General features: G+C 40.4%; 4 protein-coding genes across 18 annotated transcripts in view; 2 read left to right on the forward strand and 2 right to left on the reverse strand.

The window, feature by feature from the left end:
- Positions 1-10,169, forward strand: part of LOC132202087 (irregular chiasm C-roughest protein-like) — a 211,932-nt gene extending 201,763 nt beyond the window's left edge. For all 10 annotated transcript variants that reach the window (XM_059628801.1, XM_059628796.1, XM_059628797.1 and 7 more), the window contains 10 exons: positions 1,524-1,785; positions 2,706-2,857; positions 3,203-3,280; positions 5,014-5,339; positions 6,246-6,397; positions 6,478-6,605; positions 6,757-7,018; positions 7,105-7,395; positions 7,454-7,683; positions 7,937-10,169. In XM_059628801.1, coding sequence (XP_059484784.1) covers positions 1,527-1,785; positions 2,706-2,857; positions 3,203-3,280; positions 5,014-5,339; positions 6,246-6,397; positions 6,478-6,605; positions 6,757-7,018; positions 7,105-7,395; positions 7,454-7,683; positions 7,937-8,296 — 2,238 coding nt within the window. In that variant the 5' untranslated portion in view covers positions 1,524-1,526 and the 3' untranslated portion in view covers positions 8,297-10,169. The remainder of the gene's footprint in view (positions 1-1,523; positions 1,786-2,705; positions 2,858-3,202; positions 3,281-5,013; positions 5,340-6,245; positions 6,398-6,477; positions 6,606-6,756; positions 7,019-7,104; positions 7,396-7,453; positions 7,684-7,936) is intronic.
- Positions 10,170-10,335: 166 nt separating this feature from the next.
- On the reverse strand, positions 10,336-12,221 carry LOC132202095 (retinol dehydrogenase 12-like). Its single transcript, XM_059628813.1, has 4 exons — positions 11,809-12,221; positions 11,038-11,273; positions 10,677-10,980; positions 10,336-10,619 (listed from the first exon to the last, which is right to left on the reverse strand). The coding sequence occupies exons 1-4, from the start codon at positions 12,094-12,096 to the stop codon at positions 10,458-10,460; spliced, it is 990 nt and encodes a 329-aa protein (XP_059484796.1). The 5' UTR covers positions 12,097-12,221; the 3' UTR covers positions 10,336-10,457.
- Positions 12,222-12,251: 30 nt separating this feature from the next.
- LOC132202096 (palmitoyl-protein thioesterase ABHD10, mitochondrial-like) lies at positions 12,252-14,008 on the forward strand. 5 transcript variants are annotated; one of them, XM_059628815.1, is made up of 6 exons: positions 12,252-12,353; positions 12,753-13,080; positions 13,128-13,269; positions 13,328-13,447; positions 13,507-13,668; positions 13,735-14,008. In XM_059628815.1, the coding sequence occupies exons 2-6, from the start codon at positions 12,788-12,790 to the stop codon at positions 13,912-13,914; spliced, it is 897 nt and encodes a 298-aa protein (XP_059484798.1). In that variant the 5' UTR covers positions 12,252-12,353; positions 12,753-12,787; the 3' UTR covers positions 13,915-14,008. The 5 variants fall into 5 exon arrangements, with proteins under 5 accessions (XP_059484798.1, XP_059484800.1, XP_059484801.1 ...); XM_059628817.1 differs by having other exon boundaries at positions 12,255-12,357; XM_059628818.1 differs by lacking the exon at positions 12,252-12,353 and adding an exon at positions 12,552-12,607.
- Positions 13,982-26,983, reverse strand: LOC132202089 (myotubularin-related protein 6). 2 transcript variants are annotated; one of them, XM_059628806.1, is made up of 13 exons: positions 26,598-26,983; positions 20,939-21,055; positions 20,489-20,651; positions 20,278-20,435; positions 16,187-16,312; positions 15,991-16,125; positions 15,800-15,932; positions 15,505-15,737; positions 15,076-15,455; positions 14,880-15,006; positions 14,690-14,815; positions 14,474-14,620; positions 13,982-14,422 (listed from the first exon to the last, which is right to left on the reverse strand). In XM_059628806.1, the coding sequence occupies exons 1-13, from the start codon at positions 26,676-26,678 to the stop codon at positions 14,273-14,275; spliced, it is 2,076 nt and encodes a 691-aa protein (XP_059484789.1). In that variant the 5' UTR covers positions 26,679-26,983; the 3' UTR covers positions 13,982-14,272. The 2 variants fall into 2 exon arrangements, with proteins under 2 accessions (XP_059484789.1, XP_059484790.1); XM_059628807.1 differs by lacking the exon at positions 26,598-26,983 and adding an exon at positions 24,850-24,968.
- Between the last annotated feature and the right edge of the window lie 199 nt (positions 26,984-27,182).

A 27,182-nucleotide genomic window follows, 5' to 3' on the forward strand; every position in this document is an offset into this window, starting at 1 on the left:
CGACGACTTCGTCTGGGGATCGTGCTAATAAAGATGAATCGCCAATTTAAAATCATTAAGCGCGGCAGCTCTCGGTGGCGGGCGAAGTCACACCCCAAAAGTGGCTTGATTCGTTCTTCCCCTCGAACAAAGCTGTATTTAATTGGGAAATCTGGCCGGGTGAGCGGATTTGCCTCAAATGATGCAGCCAACGGCCGGCAAATTATTTTTTAAAAGAAGTAGCTGCACAAAATTGTGGAGGAGGAGGAAAATAAAAAAGAAGTCTGCTGCAGCAGATTCGACTCTGCGTGTGTGCTGTAGCTCAACTCGCTCTCTTTTGTATATTATTATTGAAGAACCTTCTACGCCACTGTTTCCCCCATTAAAATAAGATTTTCCGCCCGCTCCAGCAGCCCTCTTTAGCCGTCGTCTCCTTCCTCCCTTTTTTTGACGCGGAAAACTGGGACAAAGGCAATTTCGTTGCCTCCGACAACGGCGGCGGCGAAGCGGCGCTTTAACAGAAAAATTAATTTTGACGAAATCCATCTTTTCGCATGCAGTAGATGGGGTAGCGAAATTCATCAAATTGACAAGCAGTCAGGAGAAAGACGTATTAATAATGCGCAGCGGCGGCGAGACGACTCACAAAAGCTTCATCCACTTTCAGCAGCAGTAGTTGAGGCTTTGCCAATATATACAGAAAAGAGGCTTCTTTTGATCTTTAAATTTAACATCTTGTAATTAATTTTAATATTCCATATAAGTGTCACTTGGTGTAAAAAGTCCAGCCATCCTCAATTCCTGCATTAATTAAAACCCATACGACTAAACATGAACAAAAAGGGACATCGTCTCTTTAAATTTTTTTATCTCTTTAATCATGAGCCAAAAACAGGGGGCGTAGAGGACGAAACAGAGCCTTGTGTGTCGAGCAGTGCATCTGATCCGATCTAATTGTGAGGCGGTGGTTGGTTTTGAATAATAAATAGCAGGCGAGGCGCACAGAGGCCCCGATTGTCTCATTCTCGCGGTGCATAATGTGGTGTTTTTTCTTGTTCGGCGCGCATGTGTTTCACCCCCGACGGGCATAGGCGCGGCACACTCACACATGTGTTGCAATGTATCACTCGGTGCCAACATTAGCCCAAGTCGGATGGATACAACACACAGCGCACATAACCCATGCAGGCCGCCGTGTTGCTGCTGTAAACAATAACACCGCGCGCTTGATTTACAGTGCGGAGCCACCCGCTCTCGCCGCATGTATTTATTTATTGCCGCTTATTGATTCATGAAACAAAAAGGAGGAGGCCTCCCGAAAATACATATGAAACGGCAGATGTGTCGTAATCTGCAGCAGCGAAAGCGCGCGTTTGTTTGTTTGGACGCCAGTCTGCCTTTGAAATTTTTATCGGTACATAAAAAGTGCGCGCGGATCTACTCTGTTTCCTTTCCCGAACGTTTCCTCGAGTTCCTTTATTAGCTTCCCACCCGCACAACAACCAAGTTGACAAATTTATTCATTTTTCTCACGTATGTTGCAGAAAATGGAGCGGTCGGCGCGCACCACCTTCCTGACGCTGCTCCTGGCCTTGCTGGTCCTCAGCGGCGTGCAAGGTCTTGAGCAGAAATTTGCCATCGAACCCATGGACCAGACGGCCATCGTGGGTAGCAGAGTCACCCTTCCGTGCCGAGTGGAGAACAAACGAGGCATCCTGCAATGGACCAGGGATAGCTTTGCCCTTGGTGCAAATCGCGACTTGTCCCACTACCCCAGATACACCATGATCGGAAGTGACGAAGAAGGTGAGTTCCTGTGGAATTTGGTTCAAAGATTCTTTTCCGGGAATCCAAAAGGAGTTTCTCAAAATTTCCTCCTCCCGATAGTACATCTTAATATATCTGACGGATGTTTATTTTCAAACATCTTTAGTGGAAAGGCATAATAAAGCATTTTATCTTGAATGGAGTATTCGCCTTGGAAAAATGTGTATTAAATCTCTCCTGCAGCAGAGTCTTTTCGCGCTTGTGTAAAGAGAGGGGATTTTTAACCCCCGTGTTACACGCTGCAAGTCAGTTTTGACACTAAAATTTTCAAACCTTTATTTGCATCCGTCTTCATAAAGTTTATTCCAACTTCATGGCAATTTTATAGCCGGCAATTTCTTCAAATTCCTCAGACTCGACATGAACTCTATGTTTTAGTTACTTACGTGTCTCTCTCCCTCTCGTGCGCGCAATGTAAAACTTTTATTCTACTTTTCGCGCGCGCGAGAGAGGTATTGCTGATTCTCAAGAAATGCGCCACTCTAGATTATCTGATTGAAGCGACCGACTAATATTGCTAGTATGACAGTAAATTGTAACCATAACAGTAGAACATAATCAATGTAACTTTTTATTTTAAACTTTTAATCCTTCTTTCAATAGATATACGATCATAAAAAGAAAGACCTCTATACCACAAAAAAATATAAAAGATTAAATTTAAACTAATTTTAATATTGTTGTTTATTTGTCTACATTGTTACAAATTCAAATGTTGGAAACAATTTATTTAAGAAATGTAATTGTTGGACAAAACGGCACCACCACAAGCAATACTTTTGCTAAAAATTTCAAGAATTTTAGTGTATATGATTATTTTATACTTCATATAATTCATTACTACTTAATTAATCAGGCTTGTATCTAGAGTAAAATTATTAATATTGTTTTTCATTCAGGTGACTATTCCCTGGACATCAGTCACGTCAACCTTGAGGACGATGCCCAGTTTGAGTGTCAAGTGGCCGCTGCGCCTGGAGTTGCCTTCATCAGGTCACGCAAAGCCACACTCACCGTGCTTGTGCCTCCTGATGCACCAGAAATCTTGCAGGTACGTAAAAGAAAAATGTATGAATTTGTAGCAAAGGCTCTCCATTCACTAGAAATTGATAAATCATCCGCAGATGTTGCTGCGGACGTTTTTTCAATAGCAAAAATCGGCTCCTTTGAATCGCATTACGCTCCAATATTATTTGTTATTCATTCCTTTTGATGTGAAAGGTCAAACAGCATGTTCGCCGCGTGCGGTAATTTAGCCTCTCTTTGTTAAAAAATTTCCAATTTAGCAAAAGAGAGAGAGACGAGCCTGCATGTGTGCGAATGTTCTTGACAGGCCTTTTATATACCTCGCCGCTTTCTGTACCCCGGATGATGGAATTTTGCTTGCCTCTTTCAGGGTCGAGTGCTGACCACAACAGAGGACCGCGAGATTGAACTCGAGTGCGTGTCCAGAGGCGGAAAACCATCGGCAGAGGTAAAAATCAACCATACTTTTTGCTCTCCTTTCGCAAATATCAGTATCACTTTTTTTCCATTCGCTCCACTTTTTATTTCTTTCTTTCTCGTTCGTCAAAAGGGGGAAAAGTGTTACAAAATTATTCTCAATTTTTTTCCGACTCCCCTCGCACACGCCAAAAAGGAAAGTGGATCTGGCTGATGCTGCTGCTGCATTTTGACTGGGCCGTACCTCATTCCGAATGAAATTGTAACTGTCGGGCGATGGTGTCTGGAGCTCGAAACTTTTTGCCAACTGCAAACTCGCACCCTGGCAACTTTGCTCTCGCGCGCGCGGCAATAAAATTACACGGCACGGTGCGCACTTTTGGTATTCGCGCCGAGTCGCATATCGCCTCGTTAATTCAGATCGCTCTAATGGCACAGAGGCGCGCTCTCTGTCTCTTTCACACACAAGAAATTATAAGAATGATAATGAGGGCCTCTCTGCTCTACTCGTTCCCTTCTCTTTCGTCTTTATTTCTTGCGTGAACTTTTGTTCGAGAAGTCACGGGGAAATAATTTTTGTTCGAGTGTCGCTCTCGCATTCGCGGATGGAGTGGAGCAGCAGCTTTATTATTATACGCACTCGAGCGGTAATTATCAGCGAGCTGCCTCTCTGTAATTGTCGCCAGCTTTCAACTTTTGCATTTCTCGAGGAAAATGACTCTTGTACGGGCGGCTCGTTCTTTCCCTCTCCAGCTTCGCCTCTCTCGATTGTATTTATCATCATGTTTAGTAGACATGCTAATATTGATCCTGTATATCTTTTGCGCTTTGCGGCTGCACTCTGCGAGTGAGTTAGTTTGTATGAACACACCCGGCGTGTAATCGTACTGGGTTGGTAGGTCGGTGGAAAATGGCAAAAATACACCCAACAGTCGCCGAGCATGCGAATAATATACATTTTGCTGGCGTTTATTGAAAATGTTGCGCGCACACCACCACTTTCAGTATACAGCTGCATACATACTGGCATCACACAGCGGAGTGACTCTTTTTTTATGCAAATGCAATCTGCGGTTTGCGGAGCTCGCGTAGTTTGATTCCAGATTAAAAAGCTGAATGCGAGGGCAGTGACGAAATTTTGAGGATTTGCAATTTAAAAGTTTAAAATTTATATAAAGTAACCTATCGATTTGTACATTGTTTTTCAATTGTGAAATTGTGAAAAAAAATCAATAATTTTTTTATATAATTCGAACAATAAATATGCATTTACATTGTTAAATGATCCATGCGTAAAAAGGTTACATGTATGTATAAAAATATTTATTGGATTCAATTTTTGGCCTAATTTATTTTTGCAGCATAGCTTACTTTACATTTTACCACTCCTTCGCAGCTTGTAAAGGATTCTAACAAAACCAATTTGCAGTCTCGTTGGCAGAAATATGAAATTGGCAATTTCTGCAAAATACTTTCCAATAGCATAAGCGCTCGCGTCTCCTGCTTTCATCTCTGGCAAAGAGCGGTTTTTCGCGTCCCGAAGGACAAAAGGCAAGCGTGTGTTTTCGATTACGGCAAGCGTCGAACAAATCGCTTTTATGACGCACTCACGCTCATTACCTCAAGTGCCCATTTACGGCAACAGCCAATCTCGCACTGCCCGACGAGAGGCGCTCGAGGGCTTTTCTTGAACTCATTTTCCATTTTCTCATTCTCGCACGTCATCCTCTAATCCAATCTCTCGCGTTTTTCCATGGTAATTAGATCACCTGGCTGGACGGGCAGGGCAACGTAATCACCTCTGGCATTGAGACGGTCACCGAGCCGCTGCCCGATGGGAAAAGGGTCACCGCCAAGTCCATTCTCAAGCTGATCCCCAAGAAAGAGCACCACGGACAAAATCTGACGTGCCAGGCGCAAAACACGGCCGACAGAAACCACCGCAGCGCCCGTCTAAGGCTTGACGTCAAGTTCGCCCCAAAAGTGTCGGTGCGGGTCACACACCCGGAGGACAGAAGGATCGTCGAGGGCGACGAGGTCAAACTCGCCTGCAAGGCGGAGGCCAACCCCACCGACGGCCTCAACTACAGGTTGGCAATCATTCCATTCTCTTTATAATAATACTTACTTGCTCTCTAACACACACATAGATCCAACTTTGCTCGCTCGCTCGCTTTATTGCCAAAGTTGGAGCAAATAAAGATTAGAGCCTGCGACCGCGCTTGCTACTCGCCTTTCACTCTGCAGCAGTTTGTTTTAAATGAGCGCCGGTGCGCTTAAAACATTTTCCGGAAAAAAGCAACTTTAATGACCTCCAAGCATAAATTCAGCAGTAACATGCATTAGTGCAGTTAATTTTAACTAAAATGCACATTTGCATTTATACTGCGGTTTGTTTCAGTTGAGAAACCCCCTTTCATTCGTGCAGTCACGCTGCTTTTTGCGTATATAAAAATGCCACGAGAAGTCTTTGGGCGCAAATTTCCTGTCCACAATAAGCTTTGCGTGATTTCCGGCTGCAAAAGGCATTCAGCCTTTCCCGCGGGGTAAAAAGCCGATGAAAGACAATTGCAAGAAAGCCCCGAGTAATGGAACTTTGAAAGCGTATTTATATTCACTCGCACATATACTTACATATTTCACGGCGCTCTTGCTTTTGTCATGTATTCTATTCATGACCGACTTAAATTTTTGTGGCGCTCACATAACAATACGCGCGCGTATTTTCATGTTCACGATGTTTTGCGGTGTATCAAGTCGACTTTCAAGTTTTGCAAAATATATGCACGTTTAATCTTGACTTGTTTATTATTACTGGTTCTGTTCAACGAAAATAAACTGATATTACATTCCTGCTGAAACGCATGGCTTTGCATGACAATCATGACACGCAGATACTCTCGAGCACACGCAGAAAATATTTAAATACGGCAAAACACGTCCTTCATTAAAACTCTGGCGGGTTGATCGAACTAAAATGTGTCGCTTTTTCGCAGGTGGTACATCAACGACGAGCCCGTCAGCGGCGAGTACACGACAGAGCTGCTCATCCCGAATGTCACCCGTTCCATGCACGACACGATTGCCAAGTGCGAGGTACGCAATGTGGTCGGCAAAAGCGAAGAGTCGGAGACGCTGGACATTGCCTGTGAGTTGAAATTTCGCACGCAACATGCGGCTTTTTTGTGAGAGTAGGGCAAAAATTAATGAAAATTTTTTTTATCGCAGATGGTCCGCGTTTCAAAGACCGACCGAAAAGTGTGCAAGCGGAGAATGGTGCTCAAGTGACCCTTAGCTGTGACGTGGACAGCAACCCTGCTGCAGTCATCAGGTGGCTCCATGGTGAAACATCAAAGGTAATAAATAAAAATGATAATTTGAATAAACGTAAAAATATATATTTGTTTATATTTTAGTAATAAAAGGGCATACGAATTTATGGAATAAATCTGAATCTGAAAATCCAATTTTTCTGACCCACTTTTCCCTTTCTTTGTTCGGCCCTAGGTGATCTCCAGCTCAAACAATTTGTCGCTGACCGTGAGCTCGAGGACCGCAGGCAGATACATTTGCGTGGCCAGCACCGAGGGTTTCTCAGATATCAAAGCGGAGGCTCAAGTGTACCTCAAGGGGCCGCCAGACATAATTTCTCGGCTCACCCAGTACGGCTCCGTGGGGGAGACCGTCAAGCTTGAGTGTGTGGTCTTCTCGGTGCCCCGGCCGGATAGAGTCGCCTGGAGCAGGAACGGCCGCGAGGTGCACGCAGCGCGTGAGTTTCATTTCTGCTTTTTATCTTTTTACTCTCGCTTTCGAGAGCCATTTCGTTTCGAGATTTTCACTTCTTTTTGTTTTTAGTCGACCCTGATGTCACCATCAACGAAGAGCCCTTACCAGAAGGGATAAAAAGCACGCTGGTGATCAGAGGCGCGCAGAGTATGCATTTTGGTGCGTACAACTGTTCCGCATCAAACGCGTTTGGCACAGACGTGGCGGAAATCAACCTCCGAATCCAAGACGGACTCAAAAATCTTGAGATCATCTTCTACGTTGCCCTGGGGGCTGTTGTTTTGGTGCTTTTTGTGGCTTGTATTTGCTTCTGCAGGTGCAGAACCAATCAGAAGAATCTCCACAGATCACCTCCACAAGGTAAATTTTACATACAAATTAAGGGAAAAAAATAAAAATTAATTTTCTAAAATTTTAGTTGTTGTGGATATGCCTGAAAAGTCGGCAAAACTTTCCGACCGCTCTTCAAACGACTCCGACCTGAAAGTAGACATCAGAACCTCATCCTCCCTGAGCAACGTCCACGAGGACACAAGCGACAGGTGGGAGGACAGAAGTGATGTCCCGACGCCTCGACTGACAAATGGCGGCGAGGGCATCTACAGGTACTCTGCTGACTACACCGAACCTTCCCTGCCTCTAAAAACTGTAAGTTATTTTTTAGAAATTTATGCAAAATAATATATTTATCATACAGATTAGTTTCCTAAATAATAAATTGTATTATATTAATTATTGCTTCTTGGGGTGTTTTTTATGTTGAAATTTAGTAAACATACCTTTTTAATTAATTTTTCCTAATTAAAAAATTTAATCCATCTGCCAGTTTACGTACTATTTTAATATGAAGATGTAAATTTGCTTCTAATTTATTTTTAATAAAACCATCAAATTTTTTCAGGACGGTGCAAACAACAACGGCTATGTGCCGTTTGTGGACTACTCGCGCGAGTACAACCCTCCGTTGGCGCCACCTCGAAACAATTACATAGACCCTCAGTACTCGGCCACCTACGGCAATCGCTTTGCGCGCGCCTCTCCACACACGACCCTTCCAACGCCGGCAGGCATGACGTCGCCCCCTGGCAGGGTGTCTTCGCCACCTTTGCAGCCTCCACCTCCGGCGTACAGCGCCACCGTTGGCCGGAACGGGTCGATCGCGGCGCCGCTGACGCAGTCTCGAATGCCCAGCTCCAACTCGCTGCAGTTCATCCAGGCTACCGGCGCCAAGAGAGGCAACACCCTCGCCACCCATGTATAATATAAGCCCGGCAGTGACCACGTGACACGTGTGGTCAGCTGCCAGCCTGAAGAACCCATTAGGACTACCGAGATGATCTAATGAGAATCAATGGACGTGTGAGGGAAAGACAGAAAAACAAACTTTTTGTGCTGCCGAATTAGGCGCGCGGTGCCGGCCCGCGCCCTTTCAAAGTGATCTTTTGCAAAAGTGATACCACACATGGAAAAATTATGTCGCGATTCGCATTAATTAATTATATAAGCAGTTGATTATCATGTGCGCGCAATTGGACGCTGAACCTATAATTGAGAGAAGTGCTCATCAAAAGTGTATTAATTATTGAAAGCCAATCGAACCGGAGGGTAAAGTTTCAGGGCTCCGCCAAATCTCTTTGCAAAGCTGTGCTGCTCTTTTCATCAAATGCCAAAACTCTGTGTATCATTTATTTTAGAGAGGCCAAAATCGAGTGCCCTTTTCCGATGATTGTATGGTTTATGCCTGAGTGCATCACTTTTTAACAAGCAATGCTGAGCTTTATGACTGATTGAATGAAAAATATCACAAGAAGCAGTGGAAGAACTTTGTAAAAATTTCGGTCCTAGTCATTGCAGCAAAGATGCTTTGAGTTCCACTGCTTGCTTCTTTTGGGAATGTTTCTCTGAAAACCTAGCCCTTTATATCATATCATTTTCAAGCCTTTAGTTGCAAGGTTTAGAAAGCCCAAGCGTATATCATTATGCCTATATTTCGAAGCCAAAATATCATTTTGCAGCCGCAACAGTTTTCAAAGGGATATGCAAGTGCTACGAGCCCTGTAAAGTTTGTAAAAACTAAAGTTTAAGTGCACCCCCAGTTGGGTGGCCTTTTTTAATTTATTGTAAGCTTAATTTCAATAAGGGTCGTAATATGCAGTGACGTTGTATTGTACATTTTAGACGAGGAGACCCATGACTGACTGAAAGATTTTAAGTCCGTAGCAATTAAACAAGGTACTAAAGAGAATGAGATCTGTATTTCAGTGTTCATACTGTACTGTACTTGAGATGCAAACCTGTGTAATCAACGATTTGTTTGCCTTCCGTTTTCGCAAAATCAAGAGTGTTGCAAAAATCAATGGAAAAACCTTGACTGTCCTGGAGCAAAAAGAGCACCAGTGGCCTCTTATCAAGAGCGTTATTAGAAAGAAAAATGCATGCGATTTTTTTGTGAAAAATGGTTCATATCACGAGACTGTGGGGAGAAAACGGATCTATTTAGTCCTTTTCCACAGCCAAGAGATTGAGCCTGATGCGCAAACTAATGTGACTGTGCTGCTGCTTCAAGAGCATGCGAGAACCCCATCATGGCAATTTATAGCTGCCAGTTATGTTCCTTCCGAAAATTCAAAGCTAGAACATTAAACTATGTTCAAATGCATATCAAACAAATTGCACTCACAGCCAACAGAATTCCACATCCAAAGAACAAACATCTTACATTGTGGAGAGGACAAGTGCGATTTTGATCAAAAGATACATCTTAGAAAAAAAAACGTCATTTTTGCCGCCGTCGCCGATTTTATTTGGAAGACAGACTTTTCCACATAACTAGGGAGCCGTCCGAGGAGGCGATTCACAAAACTCGTCATCTATCTCATAGCTGTTGAGTGTGCATGACTACTTTTTAGAGGCAGTTATATTCATTAGAGACACACAGAGATTGTTATATATGCTCATTGATCGTTCGTTGCAACGTGCAAGCCTTAATACTGCGATTGAATCTCAATTCTTCCATTCTTATTAATTGATTAGCCGGCTCTGTTATTAATAAGTCCAAATATCATTGAAAATATGCAGACAGTAGAGCGCCTAATGCAGTTAAAAGATATATTGTCACCCCTACCTCTCTGCAATTGATTCCCAGATAAAAGGAAAGAAAAGCACAATTCGTATTATACACTCCCTGGATTATTAATGACTTGCACGTTCAATGGCAGATATTAAGGAAATGTTTCATTTTTGTAAATAAAACTTTTATATGTCAATATGGATCAGATAATAAATGATGAAATGTAAAACTGGATAAAAATTTGTGCCTCAATTTATTTTACTATTTACATCACTAGATAAAAAAAGCTTTCTATAATCTATAGAAAATTAATTGGAAAAAATTCCTAATCAGTTCTAGACATGACATTATTTTATTTAATACCAACCATCTCTTCGCTAACCTGCCACAGCTTTTCAGTTATTTCAGGGCTGAAGTCAGCCTTGCTTTGGTACACCTTGCAATCCTTGTAGAAAAGACCAGATTGACCTTCGAGTTCTTCGGCAACAGCGCAGTTGATCACACCTTGCGCTCCCTTTTAATAACACAAAAAATTAATCACATCAAATTTTTATTCTCGTTTATTTTTTACCTGGCTAGCACCCCTCATATACCAAAACATGACAGGGGAGAACATGATGTAGTGATAAAATTTAGGCTTGAAGCTTTTGAACAAGTTGGTCAGGGTGAAACCAGGGCAGACAGCGTAAGTCGAAACGCCCTCGGGTAAGCGCTTAGCCAGTTCATGGCTGAATAGGGCGTTTGCCAGTTTAGAATTGCAGTAGCCAGGGTTGAAACGACTCTTCTTGGGATCAATGTGGCTCATGTCCTCAAGCTGCAAATTGTCAAAGTCGATTTGGCCCTTTTCGTGCAGTGACGAAGACACGGTGACGATGCTAACAATTATAAATGATGGTTAAACATCACAGAAACCTTAAGGAAAAAAGAAATACCGGCTCGGCTTTGACTTTTTTATTGTGTCAAGAAGAAGGTTGGTCAGCAGGAAGTGACCAAGGTGATTAACTCCAAAGTGGATCTCGAATCCGTCAGAGGTCTTTTGTTTCTCGGCCATCGGAATGTAGACTCCAGCGTTGTTGACCAGCACATTGATTTCACTGAACTGGTCAAGAACCTCTTTGCTGAAGGCCCTGACAGACTCCAGGGACGCCAAGTCAAGTTTCATAGGGATCTGAAAAATAAATTTAATGAAAATATCTTTGTCGAATTTAATTTATTATTTTTAATATTTGCTTGATTTCATATTAAAAATAAAAGAAAAATATAATTTATGTATCTCTTAAAGGAATAAATTCATTTCAATAAATAATTTAAGTTCAAATTAAAAAACATGAAAAATGGGAAAAAGTATTTTGCCGGGAACAATAATTATTATTATTATGTAACTAACCATTGGTGTCTTGTTACGTAATATTTTTTGATAGCATTGATAAATATAGAAATAAATCTGGGCTGACTGATTCATTTATTTTTTATAATAGACTGAGCGTCAATGTCCAAACGGACTTTACATTATATTTATTTCAATTGTATAAATCAATAAAAATGGCCAAAATTCGTATAATTATTTATAAAGCATCTAAAAATAAACAGAACATAAATCATTTCAATGTCATTTATAATTAACTTACAAACAAATTTAAATTGAGAAAAAATAGAAAAATAAATATGATATGTTAGTAAAAATCGATTATAGAATCACCGACCAGCTCTCCAGATCGGACGCCCTCTCTTCTGATGTCCTCTATGGCCTTCCTGGCATTGTCCATGTTCCTGCAGGCCACCACGACCCTGGCCTTCCTGCGAGCCAGGTCCTTGGCAACTTCGCGTCCGATGCCTGCATTCGCCCCCGTTACAATGCAGACGAGACCTTCGAGGGTGCGGCGGGACCTGCAGCGGCCCCACTGCCATTCGCGATACTTTCGTACAATCCAAAGAATGGCACCGCCGGCGGCCGCAGCGGCCACGCAAATTGCCGTCGTCGTGGCGGCCATCGATGATGACTTGCACTCGTCAGATGTCACACTCTTGAGAGATAAAAATGCCTTTGAAAGCGACGTCAAATTGGTATGAGCCGAATTTTGCTCTCAAAGATATATTTACGCCGCGCAGTTGTAAACAAATACCATGTGACTTTGACGTAAGCTGGCCACGCCCCCTTGCTTTACATGTTTTGATATTTTGGTTGTTCAGAGCCTTCAGAGAAAGCCAAGCAAGAGATGATTCACATTTAGTGGCAAATTTTCCTATAGTTTGTATATAATTATTTTTAAATACTAAATTTAATTTAAATTAGGGTAAAATTACATATTGCGTTATAATAGCATAAAGATCAGCATTAATTAATATAACAAAATATTGTAGCAAAAACATCGCTCCCTTTATGTAGTTTTTATTATGAGAATCTTATCAGCAATATTTTATTAACAGAGATAATATGAATGAGACAATATTAGTGTTTTGCAAATTATCAGTTTCCATTGCTGTATTTTCTCACAATTAAATGTAAAAAAAAAATAAGAAAATGGAAACTTAGTGATTTTTTTTAACTGCAGTACATAATTTGTCTTTTTCATTTTTAATTATTTTTAAATGATTTATAATATAATTATACTTTTTCTTCATTTTACTGACAATGGTCTAATTTTAGATTTCTTACTGCCTGCTTGAGAAAAAGATAAAGAGATGTCTCGTTTCGCCACATTAGTGCCCAGCTTATGCAAGTCATCGGCGGTCCAAAGTATGCGCCGGACTGCCAAACCATCTATGTCAATACAAATGCGCCCAATGAGCTCAGAATCAGACCTGAAGTTTCTGCAAATTTCTGGAGACAGGAAGATTGCATACAGAAAAGTAGAGCCAAAAGATCTAAACAGGCCAACCGTTGTGTTTGTTCCAGGCTTCATGTCCACGATGGAAGGGTTTAAGGCCACAATGCTGGATGAACTATGCAGGAACCATGGTCTTGGTTATGTCAGGTTTATTATCAATGCAAATAGAATATTTAAATTAATATTTCTATCAGGTTTGATTTTGAAGGTCTTGGTCACAGCCCAGGCTCTTTTGAAAATGTCCTTTTTGGACACTGGCTTGAAGATTTGAGAATAGTTGTGCATCAACTAGTGCAGAAAAAGGCGCTTCTCATTGGTTCGAGCATGGGAGGATGGGTAATAATTATTAAATTTGGTAAATAACGTATTAAAACTTTGATATCTTTTACCGCAGCTGTCTATGAAAATGGCAATGGAGTCACCTGAGAAGGTTGCAGCAATAATCATGATTGCGCCAGCTATTAACTTTTTCAAGTATTACTACGACTTCTTTTATAATTCAGTTGATGACAAAGTAAATACTCAGGAATATAAGATACATAAGAAAAATTACAATTTTAACACTTCTTGCAGCACAAGGAAGTTTTAGACAACGGGGAGCTGCTGATATTGAAGAAAAATTATGGAAACATATTTTTAAGGAAAGGATTCAGAGACGATAGTATCACGCATCACTTAGATCTTGACAAACCAATATCCATATCAGCACCTGTGAGGATTTTGCATGGAGTCAAAGTAAGTAGAAATTAAGTGAAAAAAAAATTGAAAATTTGAGATTAATTTGAATTTAACCCTATTTAGGATCCAGACGTTCCTTTCAAACAGAGCTTGAAAATCATGTCTGCTCTTACATCACTAGACGTTGATGTCATCTTTAGAAAAGAGGGCGCTCATCAGATGTCTGAACCTGCAGACTTGGAATTGCTTGAGAAGACTGTACTTGAAGTTGTGGAGAATTTAGACAAAAAGTCAAAGCTCTAAAATATACCTTGGAAAGTTCATAAATTTTTGGATTATATTTGCGAGTAATACTTTGTTTTGGTATTTTGGAATATATTTGTTGTATTTATTTTAACTTTTGAGTTTCAATTTTGAATTCATTCCCATTTTTTTTTTCAATTTAGTGTCTTAAAATCACATGACATTTTGACAATTATTACAGCACCAAAATAGACAAAAATAATATTATGTTTAAAATACAGATAATTAGTAGTTTAACTGCATCACATGACCTTTATGGCAAAAAAGGTCTAAATTTAATTTAATTGAAAGGAGAAATGCACAAAAAATATGTTCGCAAAGGAATGTAGATTTTAACCTCAAGGTACATCAAAAGTCTTTAGGCTGAGTCTACTGAAAATGTTCTCCGGAGTTCTCTGAAGCAAGTCCTGCACACAGGGACAGCCCGTTGACTGTCGTGGCCAGGCAAAGCAGTGTGCTTGTCGATGCATCTAGTGCAGAAAACATCCCCACACTTCCAGCAGTGGCACTAATGATGAGATTCAGTACAAAATGTATTAATTTTTACGGATGAGATTACCTTTCTACTGGAATGATCAAATGGTGTCGAGCAGTTGCATTCGCGCACATTCCTCAGAGTTTTCCACTCAATTGCCACAGACTTGAGTTCAGAGGCCAGTTGCTCTGCAGTAACGGTAATCTCAACCTTTTCATCTCTGAATACTTCCTAAAAAGAAATCACCACAATATTTTAAAAAGAAATTCAACAATTTTCCTCAATTTTTGTAATTTTTACCTCATCCTGCTCAGGTGATCCCTTATCATACGAAGTCTTGTTATCAACGCAGTCCTCGATTTTTTCTTCTTTCTTGGTTTCTACTTTCTTCTTAGCATCAATTTTTGATCGAAGGGTTTCTATTCTCTATATAAGTACAAAGAGAATTCATATTAAGTTAATCTATATTTAAACATTAAATAGCTCATACCTTGTTCAACAGGCGAATGTGATCCTCAAGAGAGGCACTGTGATCACAAATAGCTAACAGCATATCACCAAGCACCTCACGAGGGTGGACACCGTTCTCGAACCGACAATACATGCCTCTCCAAAACCTTGAAAGTAGTGAAATAGGACGTTTAAGGTTTAAGAAAAAATTGTCAAGCAATATTATATTATTGTACCTAATGTTTTGGGGTGCCAGGTTAGGGATGAGCACTTCCGTGTTTTCCTCAGCAGCGTAAAGAGGGTTCATGAATTCATTCATGTGGTTGGCAATGTAACCCCACAGGGAATAGGTTCGTTCGTGCAGGCGAAGATCAAGTCTATCTTTCTCGCAGTTCCCAACAAAGGTGCCGTATTGGCAACTCTGCACATGGTCGTGCAGAGCCAGAAGAAAGCGCTCGTTGAACTGGAAAGTGAGTGGGTACTGGTTGGTCAGTTGCCACACACACTCCAAGAACTGGGTGAAAATGGGAGACACCTCTTTGTGGTCACCAGCCAGAAAACCACAGCGATCGACAAATTTGTGGCCGAAGGCTAACCACTCTCTCTCGATCAGCGCCTAAACGTAAAGTGTCAGGTTTGTGGTGATAAAAAGAAATAATCATTACTTGAAAGCCTTGCAGAGTCCTGTGAAATGGGTCCAGGAATAAGGAGGCAAGTGAACAGACTTGGGCAGTTCTATCCCATCCGTCGGAGCAATGAACCACCACACTGACTCCCTCTTGTACTGCTTGTACTATGAATAAAGAGGTGTCAAGAACTGCTTTGATGTGACGCAGCCAGCCACTAGCTTCAATGCCTCCCAAAAAATTATTCATTGATGGGCCCTTCAATTCGCAAGCTGAAAAAAATAATATGGTTTTATAATAAAATAAACTACATTGTGGCATTCTAAAATACTACCTTCAAGCAACTTCTGCAAGCTGCTCCTCATTATATGAATGTTTTCAATTCCAATGAACTGGAACTTGATGTTCTCATAGAAGTTTTCGTTCTCGTACCCTTTCCCAGCAGCCCTATTGGCCATTGCATTAATCTGTGAGGATGATATTATTATTTGATTTTAATCATGCTTAAAAATAAGCTTAATATACCTTTGGTCTGGTATCAACAACATACATGAACTTTGAATTTGGGTTGGCTCTCAGAATGCAGTTGAGCATTTGTTCATCTTCTAAGCACCGGGCGCTAAATCCTGACAGAGGTTGGCTACATCGACATATGGCAGCCTAATCAATTTTAATAAGTGAGATATATAGTGAAAAATTACGAAAAAATAATGTATCAAACCTTATTGGTATGCAGGTATGACAACACAGGCAATCTGCCCTTGCTCCTGAAGCTTGACGAACCCATCAGCACAGAGGTTGATGCTGACGCAGGAACATACAGGTATCGAGGGTATGTGTCGCATAGCTGAAACACATTGTTGCCACACTATAAATGTTGAATGCCAAAATAAAAATGTCATTGTTGTATGCATAAATAAGGCTTATTGTTGCGATTTTTTATAATTTTACAAAGATGTCGGCACCTGATAAATCAGATGCAAACATGGAGCAAGAGAAACAAATGAACATGACCGTGATGGTCCAAAAGGATGAGGAATTTACAATGCATTTGCAGCTCCATCGTAAGACCAATTTATTATTCTGGTTTGACTTAAATTAAATAACATTTTGAATATTTTCAGCAACAACAGGGAAGGTCATAGTGGACGTTGATTTGAAGAAGCCATTTATCGAAGAGCCTACGCTGAATGAATTGGAGGAAAAGCTTTTGAAGGAAAGCCAGACAGACGAAATTCCTTCAAAGTCAATTTCGAAAAAAAGTGGAAAATCAGTAAAATCTTCCAAGTCAAACAAAGTGAACAAGAAGAGTGCTATTCAAAAAAAGAGAGACTCGACTACAGGTTTGGCTGAGTTTAGAGATGGTCCAGAAGATAGTGCCACAGCGGTGACTTCAGGCAGCAGAATTCCTTCGTGGCGCAGTTCTGATCAAATGCACAGCATTAGTTACGACAGAGGGAGCGACCTGACCCTTGGTGGGTATCTGCCTGACGGAACTCGTTTGTCACAAAAGGGATCGCTTTTGAAGGAAAAGAGCAAGTCCGCTTTCAACGTGTCCAATGAGGTTTCCTCCTCACAGGCAGGAAGAAGGATTTCCTCTATGAAAAAAAGAGCCAGCCAAGTCCCAGCGTCTTTTCCCCATCCTGCTGAGAGGGAACCAAGAAAAAGCTCTCCGAGGACGCAGACAGTTGAAAAATCTGCTAGCGTGTCGTCTCTAAATCAGGTTGAAAGTGAAAAATCAAGTGGTATAAAGCAGAGCAAATCATCTCCCAAAAATGCTGTACATGAAATTGAGCAAGTCACTTCAGAGAATAAAGGAATAGAAATAATGAAGGCTCCAATTGAGTCTAATACTAGAGAAAAGCCATTTGAAAAAGAGCAGAGTGAGGATCAGATATTGAAGAGTGAGGACACAGGAAGGCTAATTTCAACGGACAAGTATGGATTAGTTGTATCTGGACAAGAAATTAATACTACTGAGGCGAAAAGTCCATATGAAAAAGGAATCCCAAGTGCGAGGACGTATCTGCAGGGAAACGACAGTGCTGATTTTGAAGCAAGTTCTGCTGGCCCTTTAACACTTGAAAACCAAGCATCAGATTTAACAATAAGAGATGTTGAAGTTCACCTAAATGATCAAAACCAAACAACAAAAGTAACGCCAAGAATTAATGAAGACGGAAGGGCAAGCAGAGTTGCATCAGAAACAGGAAGTCTCAAAGGCAGGAAGGAAAGTGCTGGTGCAGACGATGGAACCAGGAAAACTTTGAGTGAAAAACAAGAGGCCCAAAAAGATGTGCCTGAAATGAGTGGAGCGTTACCCAGAGAGAGACAGCAAGCCTTCCGTCTTGGGAGTGATTCTGGAATGGCTCCTGACGCAACTGATGAAAATGAACAGACTAGAAATGAAACAAGGCCCAAAGTTTTTGATCCTGTAGAAGCACAAGATTTGCAAATAAAAGAGACAAGCGAGCATTTTGGAAAAAGAACTGCCGAAAGCTTGAGAAAATATTCCAGCGTTCAAGATGAGACAGAAGGACCGACTGCTGAGTCCATGGTGCTACTTTCAAGCCAGATGAGACAAAATGATAACTCACCAAAAGACGAAGCTCTGAAGAGGTACAAAGGTCAGTCAGAATATGCAGAAGAAGGCAACACATCGGCGCGTATAACAGAAGAAAAAGAAGATATAAATTTGTTTGGAAGTACAGCTGATATAGAAAAAGGGCCAGAAATAACGGACTTCCTCGAAGCATCTACAGACGAAGCAATTCAAAGTGATGAGCTACAAAGCAAATATTCCCAAGAAAGGACAGTCAACATAAGCGAAGCTACCAGTAAAAGCAATGTGGGTGAAATAAGCAGTGAGAACATTTCTCGTGGCAGCCCCATTCATCGGACGAGCAGAATTGGGTCCAGCGTCACAAATGAGAAATTAAATAGTGATCAGTTTTCTTCTTGGCCACATCACGATGAGGCAACTTCAAAGTACGAGCCGGAACCTGAAACTTCATCTATAACGCCAAAAATAGAAATTGCTAGTAATTTAAATGAAATAGCTGATCATAAAATTTCAAGAGCAGTTTCTGACTTGACTACGGAACAATCAGCAAATACTGACAAGTCCAATGAAGGGCTGAATGAACGGATGGTCAAGATGTTGGATGAGCAAACAACAAAAAGAGTTGAGTCAGAAGAGTTTTATGAGCGTTACAAGCAAACACTGAATGCAGTGGAAGAAGACAAGCAGGCGCTTTCTTCCGAGAGAATTGATTTGTCTGAAGCTGAAGAGGAAGAAGAGCGTTCCAGTCAAGCATATCACAAAAAGCTTTCACCAAAAGAGCTAGCTGACGAGGAGAAAGATCAAGTGCATGAAAATAATGGGAAAATAGAGCTCAATTTGCCAACGGATTTGGTAATAATGGAGTCGGTTGAATTGGCAAAAATCAAAGAAGAGAGTTTGGATGATCCTGATTCTCAAATTCTCATAGGCCACCAAGAAGAACTGCAAATAGAGTCTAAAAAGCTGTTGATATCAGGAATTCAAAGTGAGCTGGAAGATAAGAAGCAAGAAGAATTTGAAAAAACAGTACACAGTTTTCAAGATAGCTATGGTTATGAGGTCTCAGAATTAGTTGTAGCAGAAAATGCCAATACAGAGAGTTTTATTGATCCTGATTTAAAATTTCCCAATGGTCCACGTGAAGAGCTGCAGGCAGAGTCTAAGAATTATGAGGAATCAGCCAAGCTCGTTGAGACATTTGATCTTCAAGCCGGAACTGCTGCAGAGCAACCTCCTAGGAAATCCATCAACATTTCTATGGCTAGTTCCCAGGATAAAATCAAAGAAGACAAAGAAGAACCTGATTTTACACAAGTGGAGACAAATGAAAAAGAGGAAGAGGCCAGTGCAAAAAAACTTGAGCTCCATATACCCACTGCAGAAGCTGCACCTGAAAAAACTCAAATAATTCAAGGTCTCGGATCCATTAGCACGCTGCAAGAAGATCGAGTTGGAGAATCAAATACGGAGACTATTTCTGGCTTGCTGGAGCTATCGTCAATAATGAGCTCTTCTGAAGGATTAAAGGTGGAAAAAGAAAACTTGGCTGATGAACAAGTAATGGGAGAAGTCTCCGAGGAAGTGTCAGATAAAAAAAGCTCACAAAAAACATTCAAGAATGAGCGTCCCGAGGAGCCGTCGCTTGCAAATCAAGAGCCTAGGAAGGAAGTTGTGACAATGGAGGAGTTTAGAGAGCAGGAGTTGGAACATGCTCAGGAAGAAGCTAAAAATTTTGATGAAAATAAATTCAGTTCGAGTTTGGGAGTTGAGCCACTCGACGATCAAATTGGAGGTCATCAAGAGGAACATGGAATGGTGCCTACTATTCAGCAGGAAGATCAGCAGGAAAAATCTGACAAATTCCAAGAGACTCCTCCTCAAAAGAAAACGCTCATTTCTGAAATGCTGCTGTGGCTGCTGTTCTTCCTAATGCAGTTTCTTCTCTACCTGAAGTTTGCTGTGTACTTCTATTTCATCGTCTGCATCTTTTACGCCAAGCAAATCTTTCTCTACTCATTGGCCATGCTACAAATAGCGCTGCACATGGGGGAAGAGAGGCAACAAAAGAAGCCCAAAGGCTGGACCCTGTTCATATTGGCCGTAGCGTGGACCATGAATGGTGTTTACGTCCGCTACCTCGTATCGATATTCGACTCCGTCTACGCTCCTTTCATTCATGGCTACTTGCAAATTCTCCAAAGCTGGATTTGATGCTGACAGTCCTAAATAAAGCAAATTATGAAAAATACCTCGTGGTCTTTGTTGAGTAAAGTCAGACTCCACGCCTCATTAGGCACTCGCATCCGTTGAAATTCTGCTTGCAGATCGAAAAAACTCCAACCAACGTGCTTAGCCACTTCTTCCGTGCTTGCTGTGTAGTCAAAACAGTACAGTTCTTCTATCTGAACTGTAAATGCAAAAGAATCAGCAATGAAACTTTAATTAATAATAATAATTTACCAGGTTTTGAGAGCTGCTGGAGAGTTGTAAAAATTTCCTGACAGTCTCTCTCCTTGGGCAAAACAAAAGTTACGGAAAGGAAGGTCTTGCATCTTATTTGCAAGGGTGAGCCCATAGTTGTCAAGGGAAGCTTGTCGGCAGATAGAATGTGCATGTGAAGGATCTAGAAAAATATTTTTATGTTAAATTTATGTGATTATACACACTGTTATTTCATTGTAATCTGCTAAAATTTGAGCAATTAAAATTAAAAATCATGGAGCTTTAGTTAACTGTTTTTCATAAAATAAATTGCAAGAGAAACACTTAAGATTTTATGAGTCATTTACTGAAGAGCAGTGCCGACACAATCTTGCAACCGCTTGTAGCTAATTTGCATTTATATTGCGCAAGAACGTGCTCTTGGCTACGATTTTAATTGTAAGATGGTAAAAGGCAGCGAGTTATTACCCATGTTTCTTTCTTGCTCTCGGGGTCGACGAAAATGAGATGAGTGGCGGTGAGGTAGAGGACGCCCACGAACGACTTTTTCACGTTGAAGCGATCCAGCATGCGAACGCCTTCCACCTGTGGACACAAACGCCAAAATTTATCATTACAGCAAGATTGTTTTTTTTAATGTAAAAATAAAAAAACGCCACGTTGACAAAATTCAGGACACGTTTTTCACGCCCAATATATTTCATGATGAGACGGCGCTTAATAAAAGTCTCCGAAAGGGGTTTACGATAAAATATAAGACTTGCTTAGGTATCATAGCCTTGTGTCGGCTCTCTCTGCCCAGGGGTGCGTTTTACAAGCGATTTACATAAGTTAATAAAAGCATCGATGATAAGAAAAATAAAAGGCTGATACGGCCAGGCTAAGTGAGCAGGGAGCGCAGCAAAACGAGTGGGTGGGTGGATGGAGCGGTTTGGCCGCGCACCAACATATCGATCCCTCCTATGGGAAGGCGAGCGAGGAAGACGCGAGGGCGACGTCACTCAACTCGTGCAATAGGCAAAACGTTGGACTTTGCGGAAACGTTGTTTCTAGGACGCAAGCGATGTCGCGTGCTGACAACCAGACAAGCACCTAATGGCACCTTCGGGCGCAAGCCTAATTGACGGCTCGACGCAGCCCGAAACTTGAGCAATTAATGTCACCGAGCAACCCTAAACTGTAATTACAGTTGGAAATTGCTCTATATTTTGGGAAATAATTATCTAGATCAAGTTTTAGTTTGGGAAAACAACAAAAATGGAATTTGAAAACAAAATCTTTGTAGAGCAAACTTAAATTGTTTAGACCTCTGTGTCATATTTTTCCAACCCCCTTTTATTTCAAATTTTTCTCAGAATAATTTTTACTCTACTATCTGGCTCTGCATGCCAACTTTTGCTAGACAATAAAAACTCGCAGTGTCCTCGCACAATAAAGATAATGGTTTATTGCTCCTAATTGTCCCATTTCGTTATATGAAACATTTTTATAAAGCAATTACCATAAAAATAAATTTCCTCAGACAACTTTATGACATGAATTTTAAAGTCAGAATATAGGAACAAGTGTAGCAGATAAAACGATAAATTTCCACCGAGAAAAGAAAACGCTTTTACAAATTGCAAGGAAAACAAGATATTTCACCAGCGCATATAAAAAAACGCTCTCTCCCTCTTGAAAAACGACGCCGTTTGGAATTGAGTTAGGAAGCGAGAACGAGTGGCGCTTTGCATTGTTTTCTTCAAGATAGTCGGTTTGTGCGTTTTTTCGCTGTGTCGCACACACATACACACAGGTTGGCAATTGTGGCCTGGAAGCAACAACAGCGTTTTGGACGGCGGCCAGCAGTTGGAGACAAAAGGGTTGCAAATTGATAGAGCGAACAATGGAGGCCGACGAGATAGAGCTCGAGGAAGAATTAAAAAGGCGAAGTCGACGAGGAGCCGCGTCTTCTTTTGCCAGCGCTCCTTTGTCCCGGCGCAGAAATTACGGCCTCGTTAAAACGTCAAGGCACTTATTAGCAATTAAAATTTTCCAGCTCGCGTGACGTCAAACGAATTTGCCTAAATTGTAATTTGAATTTCTGCAGTTAATCATATCATATTTAGTGCTAGAAAATATGATATGACGTAACAACAGTAAAGAAGGAAAGGGAAAAATTAATGCAATCCGAGCTTAGACGACGAAATATTTTTAGAAATACATACGACCATATAATATGACGTTGGATATTTTCAACGGTAGGACTATTTTAGGCTTCTTTCTGTAGCTTCCTGTATGCATTATTTCTATAAATCTGACAATGAAGATTTTGGTGGCAAAGCGCTTGCTTGATCCAACTTATTGGTGGTGTTTACCTGAGCAAGTGTGTTTATACTTCCTGGCTAACAAGAAGGTTGTGCGGGCTGCATAATTACAATGCAAACTTTTAGTACATTCTCATCATTTATCCAAATAAATTATTTAATAAATCAAAAGAAATGCAGCGATTATTTGAAAACTTTAAAGCGAAAATTTAAAATAATCTTTTTCAAAGATTGTACTTGTTTTGTTGCACCAGTAGAGGCTAAACAGAGGTTATAAAAGTTTGATTGACCGCAAAGTCACCACTCTGAAAGGGGCGCCGCTATAGACCTTTGTTTGGCTTCGTTTCGTAGCAGTGGAGAAAGGGAGACGCGCAAAAGTCTTTGATTCGCAAAGCTTTCAAAGGAGACGGAGTAGACGGACCATGAGGCTATACTTTTTCCGAGAAATAAAAAAAAAATGCTCAAGAGCGATAAAATCTGGATAGGGTGGCCGGAAAGAAAGAAACTAGGCTGCCACCAAAAGTTGAGAGTAGAATCTTAAGGCTACTTGCGTGGAACTGCTTTTTATTTCTGTTTTAGAAGAGATGCTATGCTTTGCGACTTTATGACATGACCGCAGTTTCTTCCGGATTGATTTTCTGCCAAAGGGAAACGTGATAAAAAATAAGAATACGGCAAAAACCAATTGGTTTTGTGATTTATTCATGATATGCTTGACTTCGAAAATTCAAAGATTCAGCCTTTCTTCTTCCAACATAAATCTATGTAATCCATAATCCTCCATACATCAAACTCTTCAAAAATTGATAAAACTATGACTGCATAATATTTATTTAAAGAATATAAAAGAAAGGTAATTGGATCATTTTTATGAAAGAGATGAAAAGTTATAGGAGATTTGGGGTGTATTTACAAGAAGCTTCGAGAACAATTTCATCTCCAGGGGGGTTGGAACGGCAAGAAAGAAGCCCCCAGGAAGCCCCGTAATGAGGTAAATGGCGCAACTCGTACAGCATCATTAGTAGAAGAAAGCGCCGGAATTGCTGCTTGAAAGCGCACCAGCCTTTTTCGTTATAATTAATAATATCATGTGCACATATATGAAAAGCCGGCGGCGTTTAATGGCTTCATTCACAGGGATGCTTTTTGTAGCGAGTGCTCTACTTGACATAGCGGCGCACGGAAAGTTTAGTTTTTAATGGGATTATTTTGAATAACATGCAAGGCGATAACAGACCTCAAGAGAGGTGAATTTGATAATGACAACTAGCAGATTATGCTCACGACCAACATACTTTTTTCTAGATTATCTCTGTAAACATTGAAAGTCAGTGGGGATTCTTCATCTTTGCGCAGTGAAACCGTAATTAATTTTTAAATTTAAGGTTGTAGTGTAAAAAAAATTATTGCTTTAAATAAACTTTTAAATTTCTCCATAGATATTTTTAATCAATAATTATTGCAGATTACAGAGGCCTTCTGGTGGATGTAAACAGACAAAAACCTAATGATTGGTTAAGTCCAAATTTTAAAAATTAAATGAATCATTTAAAAAAAAAAATATTAATATTTTAATTTAATTAAAAATTAAGTTTCATCAAGGATTTTAAAATTTCAATGTATTTGTTCACAGTATCATACTTAAGACCTAATCTTCTACAAACCACATTAAGTAAAATAAATAATGTCATGTACTTGTCTTTCTCTATTGTAACTTCAAAGTTTTGAATCCAAATTTAAAAAATTCAGCAAAATAAAATTGCAATAAAATCCAACTTCTACAATCAATAGTGTTATGGTAAATTTATATTTAAATTATTTGAATAATTAGTTTGAATAATTAAAAATTGCAAAATTTATAATAACGATGAGGAGAAAACGCCCTAAAAGAATTGCGAATAGTTGAGACACAATAAAATGTGTAATAAGAAGCAATCTATCTATGCGCTTAAAGGCGCCTCGTAACAATCCCTCAGCTGCAATGCGCCAGTGGGAAGAGTGGGATTTCCAATTTATCCCGACCGAAATTTGTGCGTAAGTTAATTCATTGATTAAGTCGAGAGGCGAACGAACCTTTTTGCCAATGGGCTCCCCTTTGTAGTGGTCGTCGTGGGTTGCTGGCTGGGTGAGCAGCCAGCAACGGATGCGCTCGTACACGGAGCCGCGGCGCTCCAAGCCGCCCTCGGCCGACACCTCCATCGCACTGCCTCCCTCCAGAGCAGCGCGAGGGTGCACTGCCTCGGCTACATGCGCGCCCCTATCGACCCCTTCTCGCGATCGCCTGCCACAGATTGACACACTTTGCCCCTCGGAAGGGACCAGAGGCGCCAACAAGTAGCGCGCTCGACTAGGCAAATTTCTTCTGAGCTAAATAATTGCCCATAATTAAGCCTGATGGATTACTTTCAGCAGCCAGAAATATTTGGTACATAAAATATCACAATAAATATAAATTGAGAATGTCGCAAACGGTAGTTTTGAAATAATGCAAATAATATAATCAAAAAAGTTACCACAAGCTATATTTTTTCAACCACGGCCAAATATCTGAATTCTTACTTGAAAAACAGTTTAGTATTGGGGAACAGCCTGTGAATATTTTAGAAGTATGATTTAGTGAAGAACCAAATTTTAATTGAAGATCTCAGATTGAAACTATTTGGAAAAATCAGGAAAGTACCCTTGACATTTTTTTTTATTTGCATCAATTTTGTGCTTTCGGACGGCTACATGCAAGCTCTATGTGTAGAAGAATTAGTAAAATATTTTTACTTTAAATTTGCAAGCCTAGCATTTATTTGTCAATTACTTTGGCTTCAATATTTAATCTTTGAATTTGTCACATTTTTGCAAAAATTATTTTTCTAGAGAATAAAGGCAGTTGCATATTGCAAGGCCCTTTGTTCTGGAAGCAGATTCACAGGTCTCCAATTCAAGAACTCAATGCCATTGAAAACTTTGTTTACACTCTGATGCCAGGAGTTCTCCTTACCCACACAATTATCAGGTTGATGAGGATTGATTGGAATGCTTAAGACTATTATTGGAAAAATGAAGAATAATATGTTATAATTTAGTATAAACTTGTACGTGTTTCCTGTTGAACTTGAAGCGAGCTGTATTATGTATTATTGAGGGAAAATTTGACCACATGTGCTGAATTTTGCACCCCATCCTACGTTAATATCATTTTAAGTGGAAACTGAATACAAAGTTTTAAGACCAGGTCAGCATTTGAGCTCCAAAGCACTCCATTTTTTCGAGTCGAGGAGCGTGGACTGGTAGATGGAGCAGAAATTGGAGCAGCTCAGCGGGTTGCTCAAGGTGGGAGCCAAATTGGAACTTCTTTAGCTGCCGAAGGATTTTTCCCTTGGTCAAATCAGTAATCAGGCGGTTGCTCACCTCTGGAGTCATGGTGAAGCTATACTTAAGGTCAGGTGCTGTCAGCACAAGGGCCATCAATTTTGGAGCGTAGGCATTTATGAGTTCACAATTTCTTTCTTTGTTCATTTGACACTCTCATTCGTTGTTTGGCGAGTTTCCCTCTCCCTTTTATTTCAAGAGCAGGGAGGCAGGATCCTCTGTTACACATAATTATAATGCGGCCTTCTTCAACTATCAATTTAATTTCCCATCTCATTTCCCAACCAAACGATCAGTGTTTAATTCTAATTCTTTTCGGTGGACACTGAACAGAATTTTAAGATTAGGCGACAGAAGAGGATCCGAATTAAAATATACAAAATCATCAAATCGATAAAAATTTAGGGTTTGCTGTTTGCTGGAAAATTACGTGTATGTATCTATTTTTCTTTTTTTACCTTGGGCAGTCGAATGACGTCCATCATAGACGGTTCGGTTTGATCTTGACTTAAGCTGTTTCTTCCATTGACAGTCGACATTTTTTAGCCTGATTGAAGAAATCCTAGTGAAGTGAACTTTTTGATTTTTTTTCCTGGGTCAACTTGAAGATCAACGTAGGGTGCTGGAAGGGTTGCAGGTTTCCGTGCCCAGATTCCGTGCTGTTCCTCGCATCACCAAAGTTAAACTGTATTATTTTATTTTTCTTCACTCTGGTAATTTGACAAAAGTTGAACTATCGTAATAAAAATTAGCGCGCTCGCGAGACCGCAAAACACAATGTAAAACAAAGTTTTACAAGAACGAAAAGTCAGATTTTGACACAAACTTGAAACATCTGGTTTTATTAAACATTGAACGTGAATCGAAGCTACAAGCCCCACCTAGCGATGGCCATTCAAGGTACAAGCAACGTCTAAAAATCAACGGCGGGAAGAGCGAATCTATCAATAAAATTGTGTTTTTTTTTTACAAATTAATGCACTATGTTGTTCTAATTAATAATTGACTTAAAATTTTTGCGTGTTCGTTTTTCGTGTGCAAAA

Source organism: Neocloeon triangulifer, unplaced genomic scaffold, assembly GCF_031216515.1.
Source record: "Neocloeon triangulifer isolate White Clay Creek 2 clone unplaced genomic scaffold, ASM3121651v1 ptg000014l, whole genome shotgun sequence".
Classification (NCBI taxonomy): Eukaryota; Metazoa; Arthropoda; class Insecta; order Ephemeroptera; family Baetidae; genus Neocloeon; species Neocloeon triangulifer.

Excerpts from the sequence above, each read along its gene's own strand:
- LOC132202095 (XM_059628813.1), bottom strand. The coding sequence starts at position 12,096 with ATGGCCGCCACGACGACGGCAATTTGCGTGGCCGCTGCGGCCGCCGGC. Across the intron at positions 11,274-11,808 it reads GCGTCCGATCTGGAGAGCTG|ATCCCTATGAAACTTGACTT; the intron begins GTCGGTGATTCT and ends TTTATTTTTCAG. Across the intron at positions 10,620-10,676 it reads ATATGAGGGGTGCTAGCCAG|GGAGCGCAAGGTGTGATCAA; the intron begins GTAAAAAATAAA and ends TGTTATTAAAAG.
- LOC132202096 (XM_059628815.1), top strand. The coding sequence starts at position 12,788 with ATGTCTCGTTTCGCCACATTAGTGCCCAGCTTATGCAAGTCATCGGCG. Across the intron at positions 13,081-13,127 it reads CATGGTCTTGGTTATGTCAG|GTTTGATTTTGAAGGTCTTG; the intron begins GTTTATTATCAA and ends TATTTCTATCAG. Across the intron at positions 13,669-13,734 it reads GGATTTTGCATGGAGTCAAA|GATCCAGACGTTCCTTTCAA; the intron begins GTAAGTAGAAAT and ends AACCCTATTTAG.
- LOC132202089 (XM_059628806.1), bottom strand. The coding sequence starts at position 26,678 with ATGTCGACTGTCAATGGAAGAAACAGCTTAAGTCAAGATCAAACCGAA. Across the intron at positions 16,126-16,186 it reads CATACCTGCATACCAATAAG|GCTGCCATATGTCGATGTAG; the intron begins GTTTGATACATT and ends AAAATTGATTAG. Across the intron at positions 14,423-14,473 it reads TTGATCATTCCAGTAGAAAG|TGCCACTGCTGGAAGTGTGG; the intron begins GTAATCTCATCC and ends TCTCATCATTAG.